General features: G+C 35.2%; 1 protein-coding gene and 1 long non-coding RNA gene across 2 annotated transcripts; both read left to right on the forward strand.

Moving 5' to 3' along the window:
* The first annotated feature begins 4,346 nt into the window (after positions 1 to 4,346).
* LOC116159298 (dorsal root ganglia homeobox protein-like) lies at positions 4,347 to 12,490 on the forward strand. The gene is made up of 3 exons (XM_031472255.1): positions 4,347 to 4,577; positions 11,886 to 12,000; positions 12,054 to 12,490. The coding sequence occupies exons 1-3, from the start codon at positions 4,371 to 4,373 to the stop codon at positions 12,323 to 12,325; spliced, it is 594 nt and encodes a 197-aa protein (XP_031328115.1). The 5' UTR covers positions 4,347 to 4,370; the 3' UTR covers positions 12,326 to 12,490.
* Positions 12,491 to 19,726: 7,236 nt separating this feature from the next.
* On the forward strand, positions 19,727 to 22,188 carry LOC116158699. The gene is made up of 3 exons (XR_004142794.1): positions 19,727 to 20,047; positions 20,098 to 20,327; positions 20,388 to 22,188. It is a non-coding gene; the product is annotated as an uncharacterized LOC116158699 (long non-coding RNA).
* The last annotated feature ends 1,835 nt before the right edge of the window (positions 22,189 to 24,023 follow it).

Below are 24,023 nucleotides of genomic sequence, written 5' to 3' on the forward strand. Positions count from 1 at the left end.
TCGTTTCTAAGTAGTTACGTCTTAACAATTTCCAGTTATTGTTTTTTAGATTATGTCATTGTCATTGTTATTTATTTAAACAATGGTTATGTAGATAGAAAAATACGAATTTTTTCTCAAAAAAATTTACATTAAACTTTTCTGTAGGTTATCGATTTCGAAACAAATATTGTTTTTTACTTTCCTCACTAAATCATATTTTCTTCACTCTTTTTAGAGACGAAAGTAGTTGTTTCTAAAGTGGTTTCAGAAAAAATAAATGATCGTTAAAAAAATGATGGTAGTACTGAGGATCCTTCGATATCTTCCGTTGTATCGGTTTGTTTTACGATGCGGTTACAGAATTTTATGGAAAAACCTGGGACTTTACTAAGTACCCATGGATGATACACTGTTTTAAGAAGAAATATATCTACCCTTTTCCGGTTTTTACCCATGATTCAAGACTTCAAATATCTGTATCTAACACCTAAAATGATGATTTAGATGCTTTAATCAACTTGATCTTGAAGATCCAGTGATTTTGAGGTTGAGTGGGCTTGAAACTTCGAAATGGCAATTTTGGCATAGAAACATTCTAAATTTTGGAAACTGATACTCCAAAAAATTACCGTTTAAGGTCTTGAAATTGGTACACAGTGGAATTTTAATAACGGGCTTGATTTTAAGATATGAATTTTAAAATCCAAAGTTTTAAAATCTCAAGCAAGCGTAATATCCGTTAGTTTAACGCTAAACCCTGCAATAAGTTTTTTTGTTAAAAAAACTACTAAATGCAATAAAAATTATTATTATTATTATTATTATTAATTTGAAAGCAATATCCGTGCTTTTGATACTCCGACAATAAAAAAATCTTAAGGTACCTATCCTCGTACCTACCCCTTCTAAAAAAACTGAAACCCTAACTTGCATAATAAGATTCCGAACGTACGAAATTTTACGGTGGGTTTTCAAGTGAAGCAACCCTCAACTTTCCAACTTCAGTTCTGCAAAACATATCCGCTTGCATTTCTGCATGATAAGGATGGTTAAATTTCCTAAAATGTGCAAAATTTTATATCTACAATTTCAAAATCCCTTTAATTCGACTACAGAGAGTTACGAAACTTTCTCTTTCATTTATTAAGGAGTAAATATTCTTCGGTTTTAGTTAAAAAATCTGATGATTACAGGTTATTAATGAGTTAAATTAGAGAGCAAGGCTTTAAAGGTGGCGTTTACAAAAAGTACAAAAGTTGCCTTGCGATTTCCTCAATAACTTTGTTTCGAGGTAAAAAAAAATGAACTTCTGTTAACGACCGATGGTTGCTAAAGGTTTAAGCTTGTGAATGAAGTTAAATTTGGTAACAAATTATTATCAGTGTGTGATAAAAATGAAAGATATATATTTCATATGGGAGTTTTTTAAGAACTTCTTTCCTAAATAACGGCGAAAGTACAGGAATTAGCTAAATAATTTTTGTAATGCAATATTTGAATGAATGTTATTTCAACCAGAAGGAAGTTATTGTGGAAACAAATTTCCAAGTTTTCAATGTAAACGCCACCTTAAAATCTTATACTTTGTTGTTTTCATATTTATAGCCGCGAAATGTCGTATTCTAAAAAATTGTATGACATTTCGGAAATAGTGGAATAAAGAAACTTTCCAAATTAAAAAACAAGAATTTTTATAATTCAAGGTTTTGAATATAGGAATGAGTTTTCGGGTAGCATTAGCAAGATTCCCTTCAAGCTTGCATAGTGTCCTGAGGTATTCAATATTTTGAATGTCTATAAGAAGTCTAAATAAGTGGAACATATCTTGGTCGAAGCTGGAGGAAGAACTATTCAGTAATTGATCAATACCTTCGAGAGAATCCAAGACCAAGACTCGTGGTCATGGAAGGACGAGCAAAGACTGTTAAGAAATTACATTGAATATGGACGTCGCGTCGATACCAAAACAATTATTTCATAGATGAGCAAAGCTGTAACTATTGACTTGAACGGGGTCGAATTCATAGGATGGTCTACTACCAGAAGAAAAAGCAACTAAATCGCATTAAATTCACTCACAAGAAGAACATCTCGTCGAGGAGGAACCGGCGCGATGTATCGAGAATTAAGAGAAGAGCGCAAGATAAGTTACAAAAACGTAGAAGTAAAACGAATAATAGAAGTGAAGACGCAACTAAAGATAATGGTGATGCAATTACTTCTGCATGGTGAAGAGGGACATTTTTTTAATGGCAAGTACCATTTTCGTTACATATTCTAAAATGTACTCTTTTTTGGATATAGAAAACTTAAGAAATATGTTGAATTACAAACTGTATTTATTTATTTGATATTTTATGTGTGACCGCTAGATAGCATAAACGTTCAGTTTTTGATGTCTTTAGATTAGAGTGCAGGATAATGTAAAAATAAAAATTTGACTTTGGTTGTTGATCGTTAGACGTTCTGTTTGTGTTTGAATTTCTCAGTTAATATCGTTACAAATTGCACGCTTGTAAAAATAAATAAATACAGTTTGTAATTCAACAAAATATAATGGCCGTAGATGCTACAACTTGTGTAAAGAAATACTTAATTGATGCTTCTGAAGATATTTTATTTTTTTGATTAATTAAAATAAGAATAATAGATAGAACATTAATTTCTGAAAATAATTTAAATTTAAGGGGGAGGGGGGCGATAAATGTTTTATTGTTTATTTTGTTTTTTGTTTTAAATGCCATGATTGTAATCAAAATCAAATTTTAAATTGTTTTTCACGATTTAATCGGCGAGCTTTATTTTAATTTTACCTTTAATTTTATCTGCCTGCTCTTCTTTTGATTTCACCAGTGGAGTAATAGTAATAAGTAAAATTCATGTTTTCTTCTAGCAAACTCAAATGGTTGCGTTTAAGATTTCACCGTGTCAAACGACTTTAACTGTACAAAAATAAGGATCACTAATTCAAGATGGCTAAGCTTGTGAAGTGGCCATATCTCAATCATAATAATTTACAAACATTTTGATGCAGTTAACATCCTTAGAGAATGATTTGGGACTGTGGATCATTTAATATTTTTAAATAAACCGCAATCCAAAGATAATCTAAAAAGTCCTAGCGACTTCGCCAATTGAATTACAAAAACAAACTGTTCCGGTGTCAATTGTAGCATACAGCAAATGCATATAAATTTCAAAGTGTACAAAATTAGCTGACAACTGCTAGTCAATTACGCCGATATCCGCTTTTCTACCAGATCTCGATTGAGAAACGTTAATTTTTCTAGAATCTAGGGATTTCTTTGCCTTTTCAATAATAATAAGTCGATCACTAGAGCGTACAGGATCAAAAATTTATATGGAGCTTAAGTAAAAATAAAACCCCCAAATGAACGTACGAACAAAAGAATAAGAAATTAACAGAATGTCAGTATCATATTTTCTTCATAGACGCTTCCATTGTACTAAAGCAAAAGAATACAAGGAGAATAGCCGTGTATATAGCTCTGTAATGAAAATTATGCATTACTTCATATTTGAATAAGTTTGGGCGGAGAAGAGCTACAAAGTACCCGCCCCAGCCCCGATTTCCCTCTTTTCATTTACCATAACCACCCTCTTCGTTTCCACGTTCCTGGCCATTCTTTTGTATACGAATTATTTTGGATAATCACAACGCGATTTGTTAACAGACGGAAATATGTATAGTAGGTAGAACGAATTTTCATTTTGATATCTACCTCTGCTACTCGATCAATAATTGCAACCGAAATTTGTGCATATTAATATGTACGAATTAACTAATTGACGTCAATGATGTGAGTGTTAAAAGCTCGAATATGCTCCATTGTGACAAACACCACCCTCGACTTTATTAATTACGAAACTCGCTGATGTGACAGGACCCATTGTTGTAGATCCGATTGTCATATCGCATCACCATAGGCTTGTTTAACGCGGCGCATCTGGTACAAACCTAAAAATAATTAAAAAATTTCAAATAAGCACGTTGCAGCTAATTACTTAACGCACGCAGTGCGAGGGCGAAAAAACTGTTTTCCTCCCATATATACAACTCCCTCGATAACGAATCAAATTACTGTATCGAAATAATTCGCCATTGAAAGATTCTCGACTTGAACAAAGCAGACGCTTATCTTTTACACAAACGCAATTCAGGTGTTTTTAAAAACAGTCATAATTAATATAATCACAGTGCGCTGGCGTCTCGACGCCTTGGGACGTCCAATACGGCGAACCAATGAAAATAATCGAGGGTGGAGCAACCCTTATGATAGATGTTGGTTATTATTTAAAACTGCAGTTAAATTTTAAACGTTTATGGAATTACAACTCAAGAATAGAGTTAGTAATCCGCACCGAAGATGGCTGGCCCGTACTTATCACCACTTCCAAGTGATTTATTAACAGAGTATATGTTTGGACGTCGTCGGCAACGTCGTAATCGCACAACTTTCAGCCCCCAACAACTTCAAGAGCTCGAAGCGCTTTTTCAAAAAACTCATTATCCAGATGTGTTTCTCAGAGAAGAGGTGGCTCTAAGGATTAGTTTGTCGGAGGCTCGCGTGCAAGTAAGTTAATTTCTATTGTTCTAACTTCACTCGTTTGAATAAACTGAAGTGCAATTAAATTTTCTCAATTTAATTAGATAACAGAAAATTTGTCGGTCATGATATTTACATAACAACAACTCGCTACTGTTACATAGAAACTATACATCGCTGTTCAATAACTATGCTACCAATTGGTGGATTCTTCAGGAGATATTTGGGCTTTTGGATTTTCAAGCTGATATGCTTCAGCATTTGAAGTGGCTCAAAGGATGCCAACATACACAATGCTACCATAGCCTCAAGTTCGAAAATCTTTCGATAAAGTTTCTCCATTCGTAGCGTCCAAAGTAAATGAGTGGTTAATTTAATCTTGCTCATGTACTTGAAACATGGAAGGAGTTTCTTAATGCGCTCTCGGTGAAGCGAAATGCAGTTGATCCTCCTTTTTTTGATTTCTTATCTTGAAAGAAATTCTGAATAAAAAACACAATTGCTCTAAAAAAAACTGAAAAAACACTACCAGATAGACTGAGGTCTGAAATCAGCGCTCTGCGATATTTGTATTCTGTGGATTGCACGGTCCGACATTCAGACAAAGCGATAACCCCGCGATTCTCAGGAGGATCTTATTTACATCAAAATCCAAAATTTCATATCATTCAGACAACACCGCGCGAGACCTGTGTGTGAATCGCACGAATATCGCCGAGGCTGAATGCAGCCTTATCGCTCCGTTTAATGCATTTACATAGAATGCAGACATCGCAGACCACGCTCTATCTGGCAGGGCCCTTAGTTCGTCAGATCTTTTGTATTTTTAGGTTAGTACTACCCCCCGGGGGAAAATTCTCCTTAGCACCACTATTTTAGATTTTGGATTCTCTCCGCATAGTTCGATAAAGATGCGTTGGCCAGTTTGCGTCAGCAGTAATACAGAATTACATATTGCTTTTACGGGATTTGATTACGAGGGAAGTTCACAAAGACTTTATGAGCAAATTATTACCTTTTTTTTTATTTTTTGAACTCTCGACGGAGTACTAGGTAACTTTTGATTGAGAAGTCTGATCGAGAAAGTACGAATTGTTTTGGATTCTACGCGCCAAAATTAATAAGAAAAAGTGTTTTCCCGAGAAATTTTGGTGCAGTCGATTTTTGGTAAAAAAGGAAGGTTATACACTGCCTTTTTTTGAGCCCAGAAAAAAAAATTGTCTCAGATCGACCCGGAAAAAAATTTTTCTTATAGAATGTGGCCTGTAGAATCCATAATTTCAAACAGTTCCAAGATTGGGCCACTAGTTCAAAAGTTACAGCTCTTTGAATTTTCTTTGAAATTGGTTTCTAGTCCATAACTTTTGATTGAGAAGTCCGATCGAAAAAGTACGAATTGTTTTGGATTCTACGCACCAAAATTAATAAGAAAAAGTATTTTCCCGAGAAATTTTGGTGTAGTCGATTTTTGGTAAAAAAGGAAGGTTATACACTGCCTTTTTTTGAGGCCCGCAAAAAAAATTGTCTCAGATCGACCCGGAAAAAAAATTTTCTTATAAAATGTGGCCTGTAGAATCCATAATTTCAAACAGTTCCAAGATTGGGCTACTAGTTCAAAAGTTACAGCCCTTTGAATTTTTTTTCGAAATTGGTTTCTAGTCTATACCTATGTGAAATGATTTTGAATTTTTGAATGTCAATTTTATCATTCAGTGGAATGATTGATGTAGAGGTCCGTATTTCTAAATATTATTTTCTGATAGAGATATAAACTTGGCAACGCAGTACCTTATTTTGAAATATATCGATGTAAAAAACGCAGCAATAAAAACCGAAACCTGTCAGGTCTTACCGTATTCATTTTTTTTAATACTTAGATAATTTCAAAAAATGCATATTTACCTATTCAGCATCGAACAAATGAATGAAACTCATTCTTAAACATCGAACCAATACTAAACAACGATTTTTGTTTTATTTTTCAAAACTAGTGTCGTCACATTGAGCATCTAGATAATGCATTGATAATGCAAATAGTTGCATGATCAATTTCACTTTGTTCATTATGAACTCGTACAAGAGATGGAGTTAAAGCTATTAATTGCTGAAAATAAATCAAGTCTCCAACTTTCTCGATCGTAAAAATCGGTTCCCCTGCACCTTGTGGCCCATGGCTTCCAAGAGTGTCTGGTTTGTCGGAGATAGCGCCATAATGTTTGCGGCTAGCGCTATTTCTTACTAAACTAAGAGCCGATTAACCCTACCACCGATTATAAAAAAACTAACTAATGTGAGTTTTTTCTAGAACCAAAAAATTATTTTCGGGTTATACATTTTTTCTCTTTTCTGCTAAAACAATTAGTGAAACAAATAGTTGAATATCATTATTTACAACAAAACAAAAGGGTGAAAAGTATGTTGCGATGCTACCTATTTGCTGACGGGGCGTCAAAAATTTCTACGGCCACACCAACTTTTTTGTAGGGAAATTGGTTATTACAAATCAGATGTAAGATATATAAAAACAGCCCCTTTAGAAGTAAAAACTCTTGTGCAGATAATGCGCTTTTTTAAACCGAAATAGCTTAGTAAATAGTTGAGTTATAGGGTAGTAACATACTATCGATGTTAACCTGTTTGAAAGATGACTAACGGTGAGGGGGACATTTATACATACTTATTTAAAGACCGTCTGGCATGCATTAAAAATCTACGCTAAATAATGCAAGAAGCATCAAGATCTTAGAGAAATTCTCCGAAATATTCCATTTTACTTCCATTCGTTCTTTATGAAAACCCTCTTCTGACAATTCGTTTTCAAGATATTATTCGCTTCGACTTCGCCAATGTGAGTACTCCCCTCCGATAAACTGTTTTTGAGAAATTCGCTCCTGAAGTTTTTTGACCTCGCCAATGAATATACTTGTTAGTTGTTCCAGACGTCCCCATCGCCCTTGCAAATACCCTGCTCCGACAATCGGCTCTTAGAATATAAGGAATTATAACTGATCCCGATAATAGGTCGTGGAGAAAAGCATAGTAAGTAGAGGTCAATTCCTTTCGTTGAGACCTTTCATTAGAGTAACATGAAAAATAAAATTAAAGTCCTCCCTTCCCCCTCAATTTTGATAAGGGGTAAGAGAGGACGGGTAGTTTGTGGAAAACAGTTCATTTCGTTGAGACCTTTAATTAGAGGGCAATGAAAGTTTTCCCCCCAACCCCCCGTCACTCACTTAACCCAAAAGGAAACCGCGGAAGACAGTTATAGTTTGTAGAAACCAATTCCTTTCCGTGAGACCATTCATTACAATCTAATGAAGGGTAAAACGTGTGTTTATCCCCCTTCCCCACCCCTCCATTTTCAAAGGTAGCGAAGGAGCCAAATTGCCATGTAAAAGTTATTCACGTTTTACTTTCAGAAACAGCACCTCCGGAAATAATTAATGGGGGTGGCCCCACCTTTTTGATTCGTTCTCTGTTAGAGAGGGACCAAACTAATCATATTTTTAAAACAAACCGAGGGTGCTTTGTTTCGAATCTACTGCAGTTCCTCTTGAATTTTTTTCGAAAATTATGGAGCATCAAAAAGGGTGAAACGTCTTTGGATAGAACACCCCAAGATTGTGCACCCCTAAGCGGGTTTAGGTTTGAATACGTTTCTGATTTTATAACAATGAAATTCCTGGTCCATGTTTAAGTTTCAATTTTTCTTCACAGAAGCGGATCACAAACAAATATTAAAAAATACATTTTGTGCTCGATTGTAACCATTATTCTAATACACAACAAATAAGCATTTTCAATGTATAATTCCATGTCATATGACTGTTAGTTTACTCATTTTATTCTAAGACAATAAATAATTGTGCACAAGCTTCTAAAGTGACGGCATTAGTTGCTGCTTAAACAAGTTTGAAAATGTAAAGCCAACGTTAAAACGGCCCCCACCAAAAGAGAATCATAAATATCGACCTGTATAGTTATACGTTACAAGTTTTAAACAGTCAGAGAGCACAGTACGTCCAAAGTTTACTTCATAGCCCAAAATGGAGATAGTGGAGAGAATTGAATCCTTTTAGATCTTTTACTTAAAATTTTTATTTCTGTTGACAAAAATACGACTAACCTTCGTTTACAAGTCCTTTCGTTCATAGACTTGATGGGCTTTTACTGCTAATTGCTACTCATCAATTTGGGGTTGATATCGGATGGTTTCTAAAAGACTGCATACTTAAACCCTCCGCCCGTATGAAAATCTTCCGACAAAATGTGAAAATTGAATAGGTACTACAGGCCTGCTCCCAGTGCTGGCTTATTTGCTGGTCAATGAAATCTTGTCCAAAAATGCGTTTGCTTATGCATTCACATTTACTTAACTTGATTACTGTTTAAGTTTTATTTGAAAGTAGGCGGTTGCACTAAATTTGCTCTTTATGGTAACTGTTCTAACAATGAACATTTATTTACTTGATTTTACTGGTTTGATGACAGTTTTATTTGTTGTAATTCCTTACGCCAAATGGGTTAATTACACCCTCTCCCCGACTTTTTCAATGCTGCACCAATACGATGTAAACACACAAATATTCGTGAATGAATCAGAATTAGTGCAAAATAATCCCTTCTCTGAATTACTCAGTAATTTTAACACCCAACAATGGTGAAATGATCATGGCGGCGGTTTTTAATTAATTTCCATTGGTTCAAACGGCTTTTAGGGCTGCTCACAGAGCTATACTCAATTTTCTAAATCGTAGATGTAACAGAAGGTGACTAATTTACAACGTGTAATTCAAAACCAGACCAGACCAGGATGATTTAATTAATTTAATCATTTGAAACTATTATCCCATTGAAAACTGTGGGAAGATGACGAACGTTCACTTGTATTACAATCGTCTAAATAAAAGCTTGAAACTACAATATTTGTTTTCAAAACCTTAACACTTTTTCAATTTCCTCGTGATTCCAAAAATCAATCTAGTTCAGGCAATTAATGCTGAAAATGGTGGTTTAGACTCCCTAGAACCTGTTTAGTGCAGATAAAGTAGTCCTGGCTCTATAGCCGAGGCAAAGAAGAGATATTTCAAAGTAAAGTTCTATTTCAAAGTACTGTTATATTTGTTTGATGTCACTTTACGACAACGGTACACGATCGAAAAGCTTCTAATGCTCAAAATTGTAATTGTGTCTTTATTTTTAGAGAGAAACTGGGCTCTTTAAAAAATCCTCATTACATTCACGTATTTATACTAAATTACTCCGCGGTCTATGGCAAATGCTGCCGGAGAAAGTTCCGCCACTGCCCACTGAAGACGAGACTGTGCCACCACGATTTGAATTCGACATGAAACCACTTCCGGGCCCTCCCGCCCAAAGTAACAATAAATACTAGGCGTGTAAAATAAGGTTCCAAAGAAATGCAGTCGCGGGGTTGTAACGCGAGATGCGGCCGCAGTGGCATGCAGCTTGGTTCTCTCTCGCCCAATTCCCCACCCGGCGAACTATCTGCGGCACTCACTTTTGCGTTGGCAGCCGTTAGAGATGGAACTTCTACCGTCAGTTGTGAATTACGCACTGGGATTCGTTTTTTTTGTGTGCAAAAAAATGCGCCGATGGACTGTGTTGTCACTGGGAGTCACGAGAACTGGATCCACTACACTACACCATACCGGAAATGAAACAATCATCCGCAGCGGAAATATTTATCATTCCCAGAGCCGCGAAATCTGTGCTCTTATGCATGCACAATGTAGCACAATTGAGGCACAGTACATACAAAAAAATTGTTTCATTTAATCAAAAAGTTTAAATTTACTGGAATTTTGAACCATTTAGGTAACCGGTTTAAAGAAATTTACTTGCTACAACTTCCTTTATGAGAACTTTTTTCTAAGATGAATAATTTTAAAGATGCCTGGGAATGTTAAACAGAAAGCGTAGTAAAAATTCCTTAACTGGCACCGTTCCCGAGTGTGTCTCACGAAAATCGCCTAATAACCACCTCCGCATATCCAGTGGTTACGAGGAGGCCCGACCCAAAGGAACAGTGGTAAAATACTGTAAAATAAAAAAGCTACAATGCGTATAACCTTTCGGGTTGTGACAAACCTGCCGTTGTTTAGTCGCCTCTTACGACACGCAGAGCCCCTGCGCTAGGGTTATTCTTTCCCGCCCCTACACGGGTAAAATGCTGAAAAACAGGATTGCACCAAATGGATAAGGTCAGAAACTTCAAAACAATTAAAGTGAATAACTAAAAAATACCAACATTTGAAAAAATTTCATTGTGCTTAATTTTTTCCAATTGAAGAACCAAGACATTTTCGACTGATTTTAGCATTGTGAGGATGAAGCAGGCGCGAAACTTTCCCGTGCAATTTTGAAACGCTTGCAATTTGGAAGGTTTTGACATGTAGAGCGTCAGTCTGGTAGAAAACCATTCAATGTTGTACAAGGTACAAGGATAAAATACAGTTTGGTTCGTGTAAGCGTAGAAAACGCTTTCCACTTGAACCATTGCTACTTTATTAATCATCTATCTAACATCAAACTAGCGTAGTGTAGTAGTTGGTTTGGACTGGGTCTTTTATGTTTCATCACAAACGTATTCACACAGGAAGTTATCTATTAAACTGAAACATGAAAGACCGGTACTTAGTTATTAGTAGCCGTAAAACGAATATTACAAAGAGATGGATCATTGCACACGCGAATTACCTACTGCGAAAAATTGCTTTGACATTGGACGAGTGATCATTATGCATTGTAATCTTCCGACTAATTCCCCAATTACATTAATAGTGTACCTACATTTAATTGATGCATGCCTACACCAAATTACATTGTTTCACCGAAAAGTTATTTTTAACTATATTAAGGTTGAGGTATGGTGCCACTGATCTCATATATTAGTTATTCGATTGTCTTGTGTTATCCTGTCCACGAGAAAAACAAGTTGTCAAGAATGCAAATAGCATTTATGCTAAGGAAATCGTAGCATATTCGTAGCAGGTTAAATAATGCATAAGGAATGTTTAAAACACGTGTGGCCTTAATTAACGTGTTGTTTACTCGACGGCATCATCGACGGAGGAGAATTCATTATTCAAAGTCATTTGTTTGAATTGTATTTCATTAAAATTCTGATCAGATGAGCCATCAACTTTTGTGAGAGTTGTTTGATCCACATGGTAAAAATTCCGTATTACTCGCTTATATTTTCTGAACTGCTGAATCGAATTTCAAAAGCGTTCCCCGCAAGTTTTTGGCCACAATTCCAAAACTACTCTTTCTGGAATGTTCACTAGATGTTCAAGTAAACTCTTTTTTCAGGTATGGTTTCAAAACCGACGTGCGAAATGGCGTAAGCAAGCGCGACTGCAACTGTTACAAGACGCCTGGCGCATGAGATGCCTCGGATTACCAACGCCTCCCCTTATTTTAGCAGGTGCTATGCGTTTAATTCAATATCATTTTGTCCTTAAATTACTTATTCTATAGGTGGTGTACCACCCAATGAACCTCATCCTCAAGACAAGTTGCACGAAAAATCCAGCTATCCTCCAATGATGACACCAGGACTTCCAAGACCATGTCCATGCTCTCCAAATATGGACAACATTCCAGATTCGAGCAAGTTACATACGCACTCCAATACAAGAACGCCATCACCTACTGCTCCCGACGACCTATCACTCCCTCGAAAACTGTCACCGCCCGACAGCCACACAAATCCATTCATCCCCAGAATAAACTCCAGTAATAGCGATTAAAAATGTATATAGGCGCGTTTAATTATTAGTCCGTAAGTTACAAAGTTAATCGATGTAAATCTCATTTACGCTCATCTATAATCTTATGTTAATTAGGTCATAGATTCGACGCACATTATGCGTTTCGTTTATTTGAACTCAATAAAAACTTCTCTATTTCCTTAACGAATGGCGATCAAGGGCAATGCCGCCGAACTTGTCCGTGGGCAGCCTTGGCTGGGTTAGTTGACCCAAACTCGATCGATTGATCGAGTCAGTAGTCCGATTGAATTATATTTAGGTAACATTTGCTGTTTCAGATTTAACTTTAGATTCTTTACTTCATTTTCATTTAGTGCCTTTTAGCATGCGTACGAGAGTCTACTGCTTCGTAATGTACAAATTATCGGAGCTCTATTTAGTGGCGTATCTACGTAAAATACTAACCATGGGAGATCACTTGTTTGAATTGAATGAGCTTAGAAATGAGAATTCTGCCTTGTGAAGCAATACGTCCCGGAGCACCATAAGCGCTGTCTGTTACTCCAGAAATCATCCACCCAATTTCACGATTTGGTACTGACAGACAAGTCTAAACATGCGTGAGTTAGTCGATAATGAAGACATTGAGCTTGTTGCATAGGAATCCAAGTGGACTGGACTGTATGGGTCTTTTATTACTATTGCTATAGAGGAAACCTGATTCAGCACTATACACTCCAGAGACAAAACAACATTCAAAGCAGCGAACTAAGAGGGGCGATGATATTCCTAGTCGACTACCTTAAGAGGTAAATAATAAGGGTCAGCACTTTTGGGCCGTTTAAGGGCAGCAATCGCGAAAAAATGGTGGAAATTAGTGATAAAGAAAATCTGGTTTCACTATAACGACAATGCAGTCCTAAAAATTCCTTGACTTGCGATTCCACCTTTCACCTTCATCTTATTTAGCTCAAACGGTTCCCAAACCTTTCAAAAATCATATACCATTGAATAAGTAATTATTCAATGTTAGAGAACTTAAAACACCTCGGCCTCGGCGATAATAGATAGATGATATTAGGACAAATTAGTAAAAAAAAAAGTATGAGGATTAAAGATTACATTAGGGGACAGTCTCTTGGTATGTAAGTGATAAATTGTTATTTTCGCCTGTTACACTGAAGGAAGCAGGGGGGGGGGGGGGTTCAACATAACCTGAGAAGGGTGGGTGGCACAAAAACTGGAACGGAATATTTGTGGCCATTGACGACAGAGGGTTGATTAAATGGAAGAAAAGTTGCACATACCTACATATGCCATAAATAATTTCTCAAAAGGAAATTTTTAGAATCCCTCTTAGGTGCTTCCGACGATATCCCCAAAAAGATGAATAAAGCAATTTACGTTTTTATTTTTTACGGTTTTATTGTTGATTATTTGTAAAAACTATGATCCCTTTCTTCTATTCTCTGTAAGAAAATGATTCACGTTTCGCACGTTTTTGTAATCCCTGGACTGGGCTGTTTTGAATTCTCATGGGATTTTTCATTATGGTGTTTTTAATCACATATGCCTTGGTAAGTTTTGTGGCAATTTACAAACAATTGCAACATTATTAATTTTATTATCTGTCAGTTTGCCGCCACACGTTGTATACACTGTGTGCAAGATAAGATATGTATTTCATGGGGATTTCGCAAACCATACAAGACACGACCATGATATTAGGGCAAAGATGCGCAATAAAAGAGTTATTATCATATAGTAAAGAAAACCAGAAAATTCTGTATTACTTCCGAAGATATGCCAGAAAAGGCAAAATTTGACGATTTTGTTATAATTCTTTACTGCTGTTATTTGAACAGATATGATCGTATATCAGATGTTGAGGGCCATTTTGCGGAAAAAACAAATGAATATTTGTATACTGGATTGAAGATGTTATTGAAACGGTGTTATACATGTATCCAAACGTAGGGGAACTATATTGAAAAATAAAATTTTGTTGTTGCTTTAGTCTTTTGTGTTCATGCCTAATCCGAGAATATAAAAACCCCTGGTACATTAAATTAAATATGAAATTATTTTGCATTTTTGAGTAAATTTTGATAGATAGTTCCTTTTTGTGTGGAATGTGCACATCACCACATTTCAAATGACAGACCTTTGTTCGTTACTTGAACAAGCTGTAAGAAATGTGACTGTTGCAAATAGTAATTCGGTATTCAAGAAGAAAGGGCTCTTGTAAAACTTGTAGGAGACAATTTTGATCCAGTAATTTTCTCTGAAAGCAAACTCATGCATTGAGAATCTATCAGTAAGCCATTGTAAATACAAGGCAGGAAATACGACAATTGCCAGAATACCGAAAAACTGAAGTTACTCTTTCTCGAGAGCCGGATGTTACAATTGAAAGATACAAAGGGCTTAAGAAAGTCCCTATATCATCATTTTCTTTTACATTTGAAATAATACCCCCATTGAACGTATTAGTTTTAGCAGTAAACTTGGTTCCCTAGGGTTCGGATACTATAGAGAAAGTATAATGCTTTCAATACAAGATTGAATCGATAATCACATACAAAAACTAAATGCAATGCTCCACTTTAGGTAAGCAGATAATAATGCTGTGTGCAATGACCCAGCCAAAATGAACTACACACAAAACAGAGCTGGGCAGTATTCGATTTTGTAAATACTTTTTAGTATTCAAATACTTTGTAATTAAATACTTTTATGGAAGCAGTATTTGTATTTGTAACTCAAATACTTTCGCAAATATTTAGTAAGTATTGGAATACTTCGCAAACTATTTGAATACTTCGTAAAGTATTCGAATACTTCGCAAGGTATTTGAATACTTTGAAAAGTAGTCGAATACTTCGCATAGTATTTCATTAAGTACTTTTAAGTTATTCAAATATTTAAGAACTATTTAGAAATGTTTAGGGGAAGTTTCCATTATCACAAAATCAAATATAAAAATCCGATACAACTCAATACCGAACGATCCTGGAGTGAAACTTTTTGACTTGATAGTCTACGTAACAATAGGGACCTTTCTTATATCCTTAAGACCATGTGTACCAATTTTCAAAGCGATCGCACGTTTCTAAACAAGTTATCATGCACACGGACAGACGGACGGTCGACGGACAAAAAAGGATCTGTTTCAAAATCGCTAGGATTAATTTTAGAAAGGTGTACGTATCATGTGCACGACGTACGATCACTTTGAAAACTGGTACACGTATTCTTAAGGGTACAACTGATATAAGAAACCTCCTATACAATAATATAATAATAATACGCTTTTACTCCCCTTAAATTTGTATATAACAATAGAAATATTTTTAAAAAAGCTAACCTCAGGGAAAAAAACGCTGTTCTTCCATGTAGCCCCCATACAAAGTATAACTTCACATTTTTTAGGTAGTATTAAGACTTTTATCTAATATACTATTTTAAATTTTTAATGTATTTGAGTGACAAGTATTTTAATACTTTTTACTGTATTCGAATACTTTTTATAATATTCGAATACCTTTGAAAGTATTCGACTACATTCTAAAGTATTTGAATACTTATTTTTGAAAGTATGAATACTTTTCAAAGTATCGTATTTAGTAGTTACTTGTGCTGGATATAAAAGTATTTAGTATTCAAATACTTTTTGAAAGTATTCTGTCCAGCTCTGACACAAAATACTTCAAACCTAACTAGCTCTCTAATTAACTCTCTCAAAACACATCTGAATCCCGGCGCAATAAAAAAAATTAAATTTAACTTTAAACTCCAGATTCTAAAGCAAACAATGGCCACGATCAAATTCCTTAATTTCCAAAAACATCACTTCCATAATAAGAATAAGTATTGACTTAAAAAACATATAAAATGATCAACTCAACAATATCTAATAATTCAGTGCTTTTCGATATTCAAAGCCTCTCAGTAATCATAGTAGGCCGTTAAAAATTATAAACACCAATTCCAGTTGTAAAACATTTACCCCGAACAAAACAAAACACAAACTCAAAAACCATAAAAACCAAAACAACAGCTAGTTTAAATAAAAATAAAAGAAAAACAACAATTATTTTGATAAATGTTCAAAATGTCTTCCGCGCTGTACAAACATTTGTCGATGCGTTTAAAAAGGGCATTCTTTACAAGACGAAGCATAGGGGACGTTAGGAATGCGAAAGTATTACGAATGCGCATTTTCATATTCTCTTTTGTTGTTGCGATGCGACTTCTTTGTATAGAATTCCGCGAAGTCCAGTGGAGTAAGGTCTGGGGTCTGGAGAGCGCGTTGTCCAATTTTTAGCGCCTCCTCGACCTATCCCGCTCCCAGGAAATTGCTTATTCAACCATTCTTTAACGTTTACAACAAAATAAGATGGGGCACCATCGTGCTGAAATCGCATTTCTTGTACGATGTATACCGGAACATTTTAAAAAAGAGCAAAAAGTTGAGTATACTTAAAAATTAGTTTTAAAGAGTACCGCTAAAATTATTTTCAAAAATTCAAGCCCATACATTAAGGAACCATATTATGCTGGCGGCGGATGTCGTCATGACAATATGAGGGTTGTGATCAGAGTAATAATAAAAATAGTGCTTATTTACAGTTCCATTTTTACGTAATGTTTCTTCGCCTAAAAATATTATTCCTTGTAAAAAAAATTAACCTGATCAAGCTAGTTTTGTATCCACTGGTAGGTAACCTTTAATTTTTTTGTTGATAATCACCGTCCAAAAGTTCCTGGTAAAAATGAAGCTTCTTTTTATTTTCTGAATTGAGATGATATATTAATTTATTTATTGCTGCAGTATCACTATATCACAGTTTTATAGAAGTCAAATTGTAATAAGTATGTTTAAAATTATGTAAGTCCATCGCGCTTTTATCAATGTTTAAAATATCGGTCTCAAATTCAGCAATATCATTGACTAATTGGGGGGGGGGGGGGGTATTAGTCAATGGAAATACTGACAAAAGCAAAGGTACGGGAAATTCAACAATTACATACTCTTATAATCATGAATTCATTTTCTTCATGTTTCCCGGGTTTCACAATTTCCTGTTTTTTATAGCGCAGATTTCCAGTTCGCTCAAAACGTTCTAAAAGGATTCTAAACGACGGTTCTTTTGGGTGTTATTGGGGAACATGTCTTTGCTAACTAATAAACAATTTTTCTGACATTCACCCAGTACAAAAATCATATCAATTACTTATCATTTCTTTTTAAATTCCATTTTTTTTGCGCGATCGGTCATTTCTGACTATTTACCATGGATGTTTCTATGACAGTACGTAGAATTTACCAGTTGCTATGATTACGACGACGCCAAAATTACTTACCGATCTAAAAACAGAACAGCAAAAATACTTACCGACGCCTTTTTAAAAATCAACAGTCTTATATTACATTTAATCTTTAATTATTGTTAGGTACATTAAACGTACAATTTGTGCTGTTGTTTCCTATAGCAAGACGCTCATAAAGTCATAAAGGAAGTGCAAAGCTAGTAAACTACATCAGACACATGCACATTTTTATGAAATTATTACTTTCAATTTTGACATTTCAACTGGTTACCTAGTGATGTACACCAAACCACTTCGATTATTTCGATTTATTCTGCTCGTTAATTTCTTAGTGCATATTTATATTGGTTGGATAATTTTAATTTCGATCGCGCAAAAAATGTTATAAGCACGTCGAACGTTAAGGGTTACCGTTCTCAGACAATAATTGGAGTCGTCGCTTCGCTCCTCCTCCAAACAATTGTCTTCGAACGGTAAAAATCCCTTACCGTTCTCCATACTTAATATACTATTTAGGTACTTATTTTATCTTTTAAAATGAGCCATGAAAAACATGGAAAACTTTTTGTTTTGTTTAATTTTGTTTGGGGTAGTAAAATCGTCAGGAAGGTAATCAAATCCGAGATTTTATAGAACGCTGTTAAGTCTATGGAAAGATAATTGCTTGATCCACCAACAGGAATGTACAGAAATATATTTTCCTACTGTTTAGGGAAGGTTGGGAGCAAAATATCACTATTCTGGAATAGAACCGGCTTCAACCAGTGACAACGTCATTAAAAGCACGGCGCAAGGTTGGCTAAAGCTCACTCCCCAGGTTTACAAATACGCATTGAAGAAAATTGACCTGAATATTCATAACGGAATTTCTATTTTAATTATTATATGCAGCAAACTGATCATTAGCTTTTTGATTTGTTTAAATTTACAATTTACCAAGCCCATGATGCATTTATTATAGGCGTTTATTGACAGTGCATCATCGACGAATTTAAAACGAATATGCAGAATTTAAACGTATTCAGTAAACGCATATAAACCGTGTATCGATACGGATAACAATAATATTCCTACAAAAAAAAAATCCGCTGTATATTACCAGTATATGATTACGTTTTTTACACGTAGGGTTTTAGTTTACTGTAAACGCTTTTTATACAGAGGAGTACAAAAATAGGTAAACCAGGAAACCAGAACGATCTAGAAGAGGGAAAGATGCGATTTACAAAATAAAAACAATACCTACTTAAGAGAAGGAAGCCACTGAGCTAAACCACAACCAATAAGACCGTAAAAAATCTCTAATGGTAAAACTAAATTTCAACGTAAACTCAAACAAACAAAGGGAAAAAAGTCTTTTGGCGTATGGTTATGGATAGAGAAAAGGTCTAATTCAACTGTACTTTTTCCTGTAATTCCTGAGTAACACGATAGATATAAGGCACTCCAGTCGAAATAGTCTTTTGAGGATTTACTCCATTGTGGAAGCAGGTGGAATATCGAGAAATGTGGCCTACTGTTTAGGGTATTCTGATCTATTAAACTTTGGTGGCGCCTGCATTATCAATTTCATAATGAATCCCATTAAAAAAGACGACGTAAACAGATGACCGAATCGACAATAAAATGTAATTAATGTGTATGACAAGAGATCTCGCTGATAAAATCACCCAATAACTATTCTTTAACCACTTCACGTTTTCATTCAGCTGAAATAGGCCACCCCATTTAAGTGTAGGTGCGTCTATTAACTAAATTAAAAGATGTTATCTACAGTTTGAGCAGTCTTATCGCACAATCAATTTGGAAACGAACAAAGTCCGGACAAACGGAAAGCTGGCAGAGCTTTAACGCAATTTCCCTTCCCTTTTTCCATAATACTCACTAAAAATGAGATAATGACAATATCAGCAGCTCGCCTGCAATGTTTGCTTAGCAGGAAGCTTGATTAGGATAACATCAATTTGAAACAGTTCCGAAATAGAACATGACAAACGAGAATTGCTTTAATTAAAAGTGACGGTCGCTTTTTGTACATTGCAAATCACAATGCGATTAAGGAGAGTTGCGTTTTAAATTCGACTTTTATTGTTCCACCTAGTAATAAATGAGTCGTGTTGCGAAACATGCATTGTACGAACCGCTCAATTGTTTAATAATTAAAGTAAGGTGCGCCACTTTTCGTTGTTTTATGTAAAAATGAAATGTGGAAACAACCCCCACCAATAACTGTGAATGGTTTGCGCTGGTAATTAATTGTAGGGACACACAGCTACGTTTTGTGATTGTATTCGATTTTAAAATTACCATGGTTAATTATTGAGAAGCTGCTCATCATTTCTAAATAGAAATATCGACCATGAGCGTTGAGGTTGACTTTTCGGCATTTTGCAAAACATCTTACCTTGGGTAATCTGTACGGATTTCGTAAGATAAATTATGATATAATAAAGATAACGATATACTTTAAATATTAGGTAAGGCTAATTGCACAGTCACAGAAGCACGAATTTCAGCCGTAGAAATTTGGCCATTATATGCAAAAAAAAACGGTATAATCGAGTGCATCAGTTCCGGAAGTTCACTTCTTGAATATTGTTAATGTAGAGGGCTTAACAGACAGTAGTAGGTACAGTACAAGTGCAGAGTACAGCTACCTCGACCATTATAATATAAACGCTATAGTCTGATGCTGAAGAGTGAATAGGTAAGACGAGGTCTTCGAGTTCGGCCGGTTCCCCAATTTAAACTACTTGTGATATTTTAGGCTACTACGGCTACTATGAATAAACATTTTCGAGTAAATAAATGAGTAGTACCTGTTCGCGACTAAAATAGTATACGCGACGCAACTTAACGCTTAAAATAGTTAATTAAGCCAACGAAAATTATTTTAAACCGCGTGTCGACCCGTAAACCAAAATTCGTTTCGATTTAAGCGGATTTAAAAAAATTGTGCGGTCGGACACGCACCTACAAAGGTAAGTGAATACTTTTAATGCAGTTGTTAGCGGTCGTCCTTGGTGTATGTTTCCAAAATGCCTACACCTCCGAGATTATCGCTTCTCTAATTAGAAAATCGAGGCTTGATTTGACTACTGACCGTAAATATTAGTGCAAAAATTGAATTAATATGGTAATTTAATGCCTAGGACCGTTATCTACATGTAGAAAAACGGCATTAACGCGAAAGTGAAAAATAAGTCAATAGTTGAAGGCATGTCTAAACCGTCCTTTACCTTTATTCAAAATTATCCTGTAACTGTACATTTCCTTCACAATGCTATATTTTAAGTGAGAGATGTGATTTTCGCCTCTGAGGCCATATGTATTCAATACAATTCACAACAGGTTCTTGTCGCCTTCTATAACAACGATGGCACATCCATTGACCATTGACCTACACCTCTAGTTTGTCCCAGTAGAGTGCAAGTGCCAACACATTATGCACAAAGTAACAATTGACAATGCTTTGTCATTATCATATTGACGTACCACCGTGTTACATGGTTCAAACCATTGAATTTAAGTGTGTTAAAGTCCTTGTTCAAACCAACACAGTAAAACGCACTTGGACAATTCGCACCAAGCAAAATTCGCACCAAAGACAATTCATATTCGAACAATTCGCATCCGGATAAACCGCACCTGGATTTCGCTCGCTCGCATAAGAACTCTACACGTAAGGACATCATCCTCGAGCATGAATATATTATTGAATTCGTGGCAAAGCTCCATTAAGACCTAGTACTCTTTCTGGTTAAGATGCGAAGTTCTCAGTCCCTCGGATATTGTCTCCAAACGTGCCTACTCATATCGATACCTTCAACCAAAAGTTCTGAGACTCTAGGGTTTGCTATTTCTATTAGTATTATCAATAGAGATGGTTATATTGTGTCTTAATATAAAAAAATTCATCTCTGTAAAAACGAATAGTATTTCTAATGAGCTTTTAATTGTTGGATAATTATGATTTTAAAGAGGGTGGCGGGATTGAACAAAAAATCACCGTAAAATTTCCCTACCGACACTGATGTTTAGTGAAAACCGTATGAGGCTTTTTAGATGTACTTTAATCTGTACAGTACGAGTCACAGAGATACATCTATACTTTTGGTATACCATAATGGTGAAAGTGTTATTATTATTGTTTCTGAGCGCGACTGAATGACAAGAGTGGATAGGTTATAAACTGGTTGATTTCTATTTTTAATATTTTGTAATAATCGGCCAGAGCAACAGACTAATTAGTCCAACTGGACTTTTTACAAAAGAAAATTGTTAATGGAGCTTTGCCAAGTGTATATGTTAAAATGGTCCATAACAAATACAAAAAAAATAAATACGTGAGGAGGGGAGTGGGACTATGTTTTGGTTTGGGGGAGGGTGAAAAGGGATGAAAATCGTATGACGGCAATTTCCGGCAAAAGTTGATATCAGAGACAAAAGTGTTCGATAAGAAAGTTGTAGATCGTGAAAACTCTACTACTTTCTTTCCAGTCACTTTCTCACATAACGGAAAAATCGCGGAAAACAATGTTTTTCGTTTTTTATTGTTCATTGGCACAAAAATGATGGTTGAAATATACAGGGTGACAATTTGAAAACTTACCACCCCTCATATCTTAGTAAATAAACGAGATATTTAAAAAAATCAAAATCCGTTTCGGTAATTCGGAGGGGGAATCACAATGACATAGTTGGCGACGCACCCCCTCCAACCCCCTGCGCCCCAGCCACCCCAACTTTTAAATCTTAAATAGTGACCCCCCATGTGTGATACGTCGTTGGAAAGCTCTGAAAAAATGCTTTCCAACCATACCAAATAGCATTACATTTAGGTTAGTAATTATCGTGCAAATCAAAAAATAAGCATGGAAAATCGTATTTAACTTCAACTTCCAAAGCCGACTTGACAGCAACTCATTTTTGATCGCCAGTTATAATCTATTCTCAAACTCTTGTCGAACCTTTTCAAATGTTGGTTTTGCAATATTTCGACATTCTTGAATTATTCTCTGTCTTAGTTCGTCTATGTTCGCCGGTTGCGTTTTAAATACGACAGATTTCAAATGTATCTTATTAGTTTATTTTTTGATTTGCACGATAATTACTAACCTACATGTAATGATATTTGGTATGGTTGGAAAGCATTTTTTCAGAGCTTTCCAACGACGTATCACACATGGGGGGTCACTATTTAAGATTTAAAAGTTGGGGTGGCTGGGGCGCAGGGGGTTGGAGGGGGTGCGTCGCCAACTATGTCATTGTGATTCCCCATCCAAATTACCGAAACGGATTTTGATTTTTTTAAATATCTCATTTATTTACTAAGATATGGGGGGTGGTAAGTTTTCAAACTGTCATCCTGTATACTATTTTATGATTGAAATAACTACAAATTTTTTCAATATAAAAAATGAAGGGGTTTCACAACCACAATCAATTTTTTTTATATGCGTTTAATTTATTTTTTTAAAAGCACCGTTCGTTACAATTTCATGAAAACCTGCCCATAAATAAGAAAGTTGGGTATGCATTTTTTTAATACGTGTATATAATAAATATCTCGATGTCTATCGGGATTTCTGGAATATTCGATACACTATTATGTACTTTTATCATTTTATCTATAATCTATAAATATCTTGTTATCTGAAGCATTTAGGCTATGGTTCAACTTTTGTAGATAATTTATTAAGCTGTCATCTGATGTAATAATATACAGAGTGTACCATATCAAACTCACATTTTTTTGTATCTCAAAAATGCGATTGTTTTTTAATTAGAATGTACGCATGCGATTGTTTTTTTTTTAAGAATGTACGCATGCGATTATTTATTAATATATTTTGTTGAAATTTTAACCACAGATACTTGTGGACAAGGTAAACATATCGCATACCTATAGTAAAAATCAAACTGCGCAATGTTAACTTTATTATTTATGGAGATTTTTCTTTGAAATTTTAAACAAAGATGCTTTTAGTAAAGGAGACGTATCGCATATTGTAAACATCAGATTATTGTGCGCATACGCAGGATGCGCAATATCAACTGTCATTTATCGAGATATCTTTTTGAATAATGTTAATCACAGATGCTTCTTTATAATATATATGCTTGTAGTTTGAAAGTTCAACCACAGATGCTTCTAGTAAAGGCAAACATATCGCATATTGCAAAAATAAGATGCGCGAACGAGTAGATTACGAAATGCTAACATGATTATTAATTGAGATATTTGTTTGATATTTTAACCATAGATGCTTTTAGTAGAGAAAATAATAGCCATAGCATTTTGTAAAGTACTGCTAAATGCATGGAAAATGCGCTAACGTTACAGGGCGAAAACCTTTTTACTTAGGTATTATTCGTACCGCGAGTCACTAATCTTGTTTCA

This window comes from Photinus pyralis, unplaced genomic scaffold, assembly GCF_008802855.1.
Source record: "Photinus pyralis isolate 1611_PpyrPB1 unplaced genomic scaffold, Ppyr1.3 Ppyr1.4_LG1, whole genome shotgun sequence".
NCBI classification, from domain to species: Eukaryota; Metazoa; Arthropoda; class Insecta; order Coleoptera; family Lampyridae; genus Photinus; species Photinus pyralis.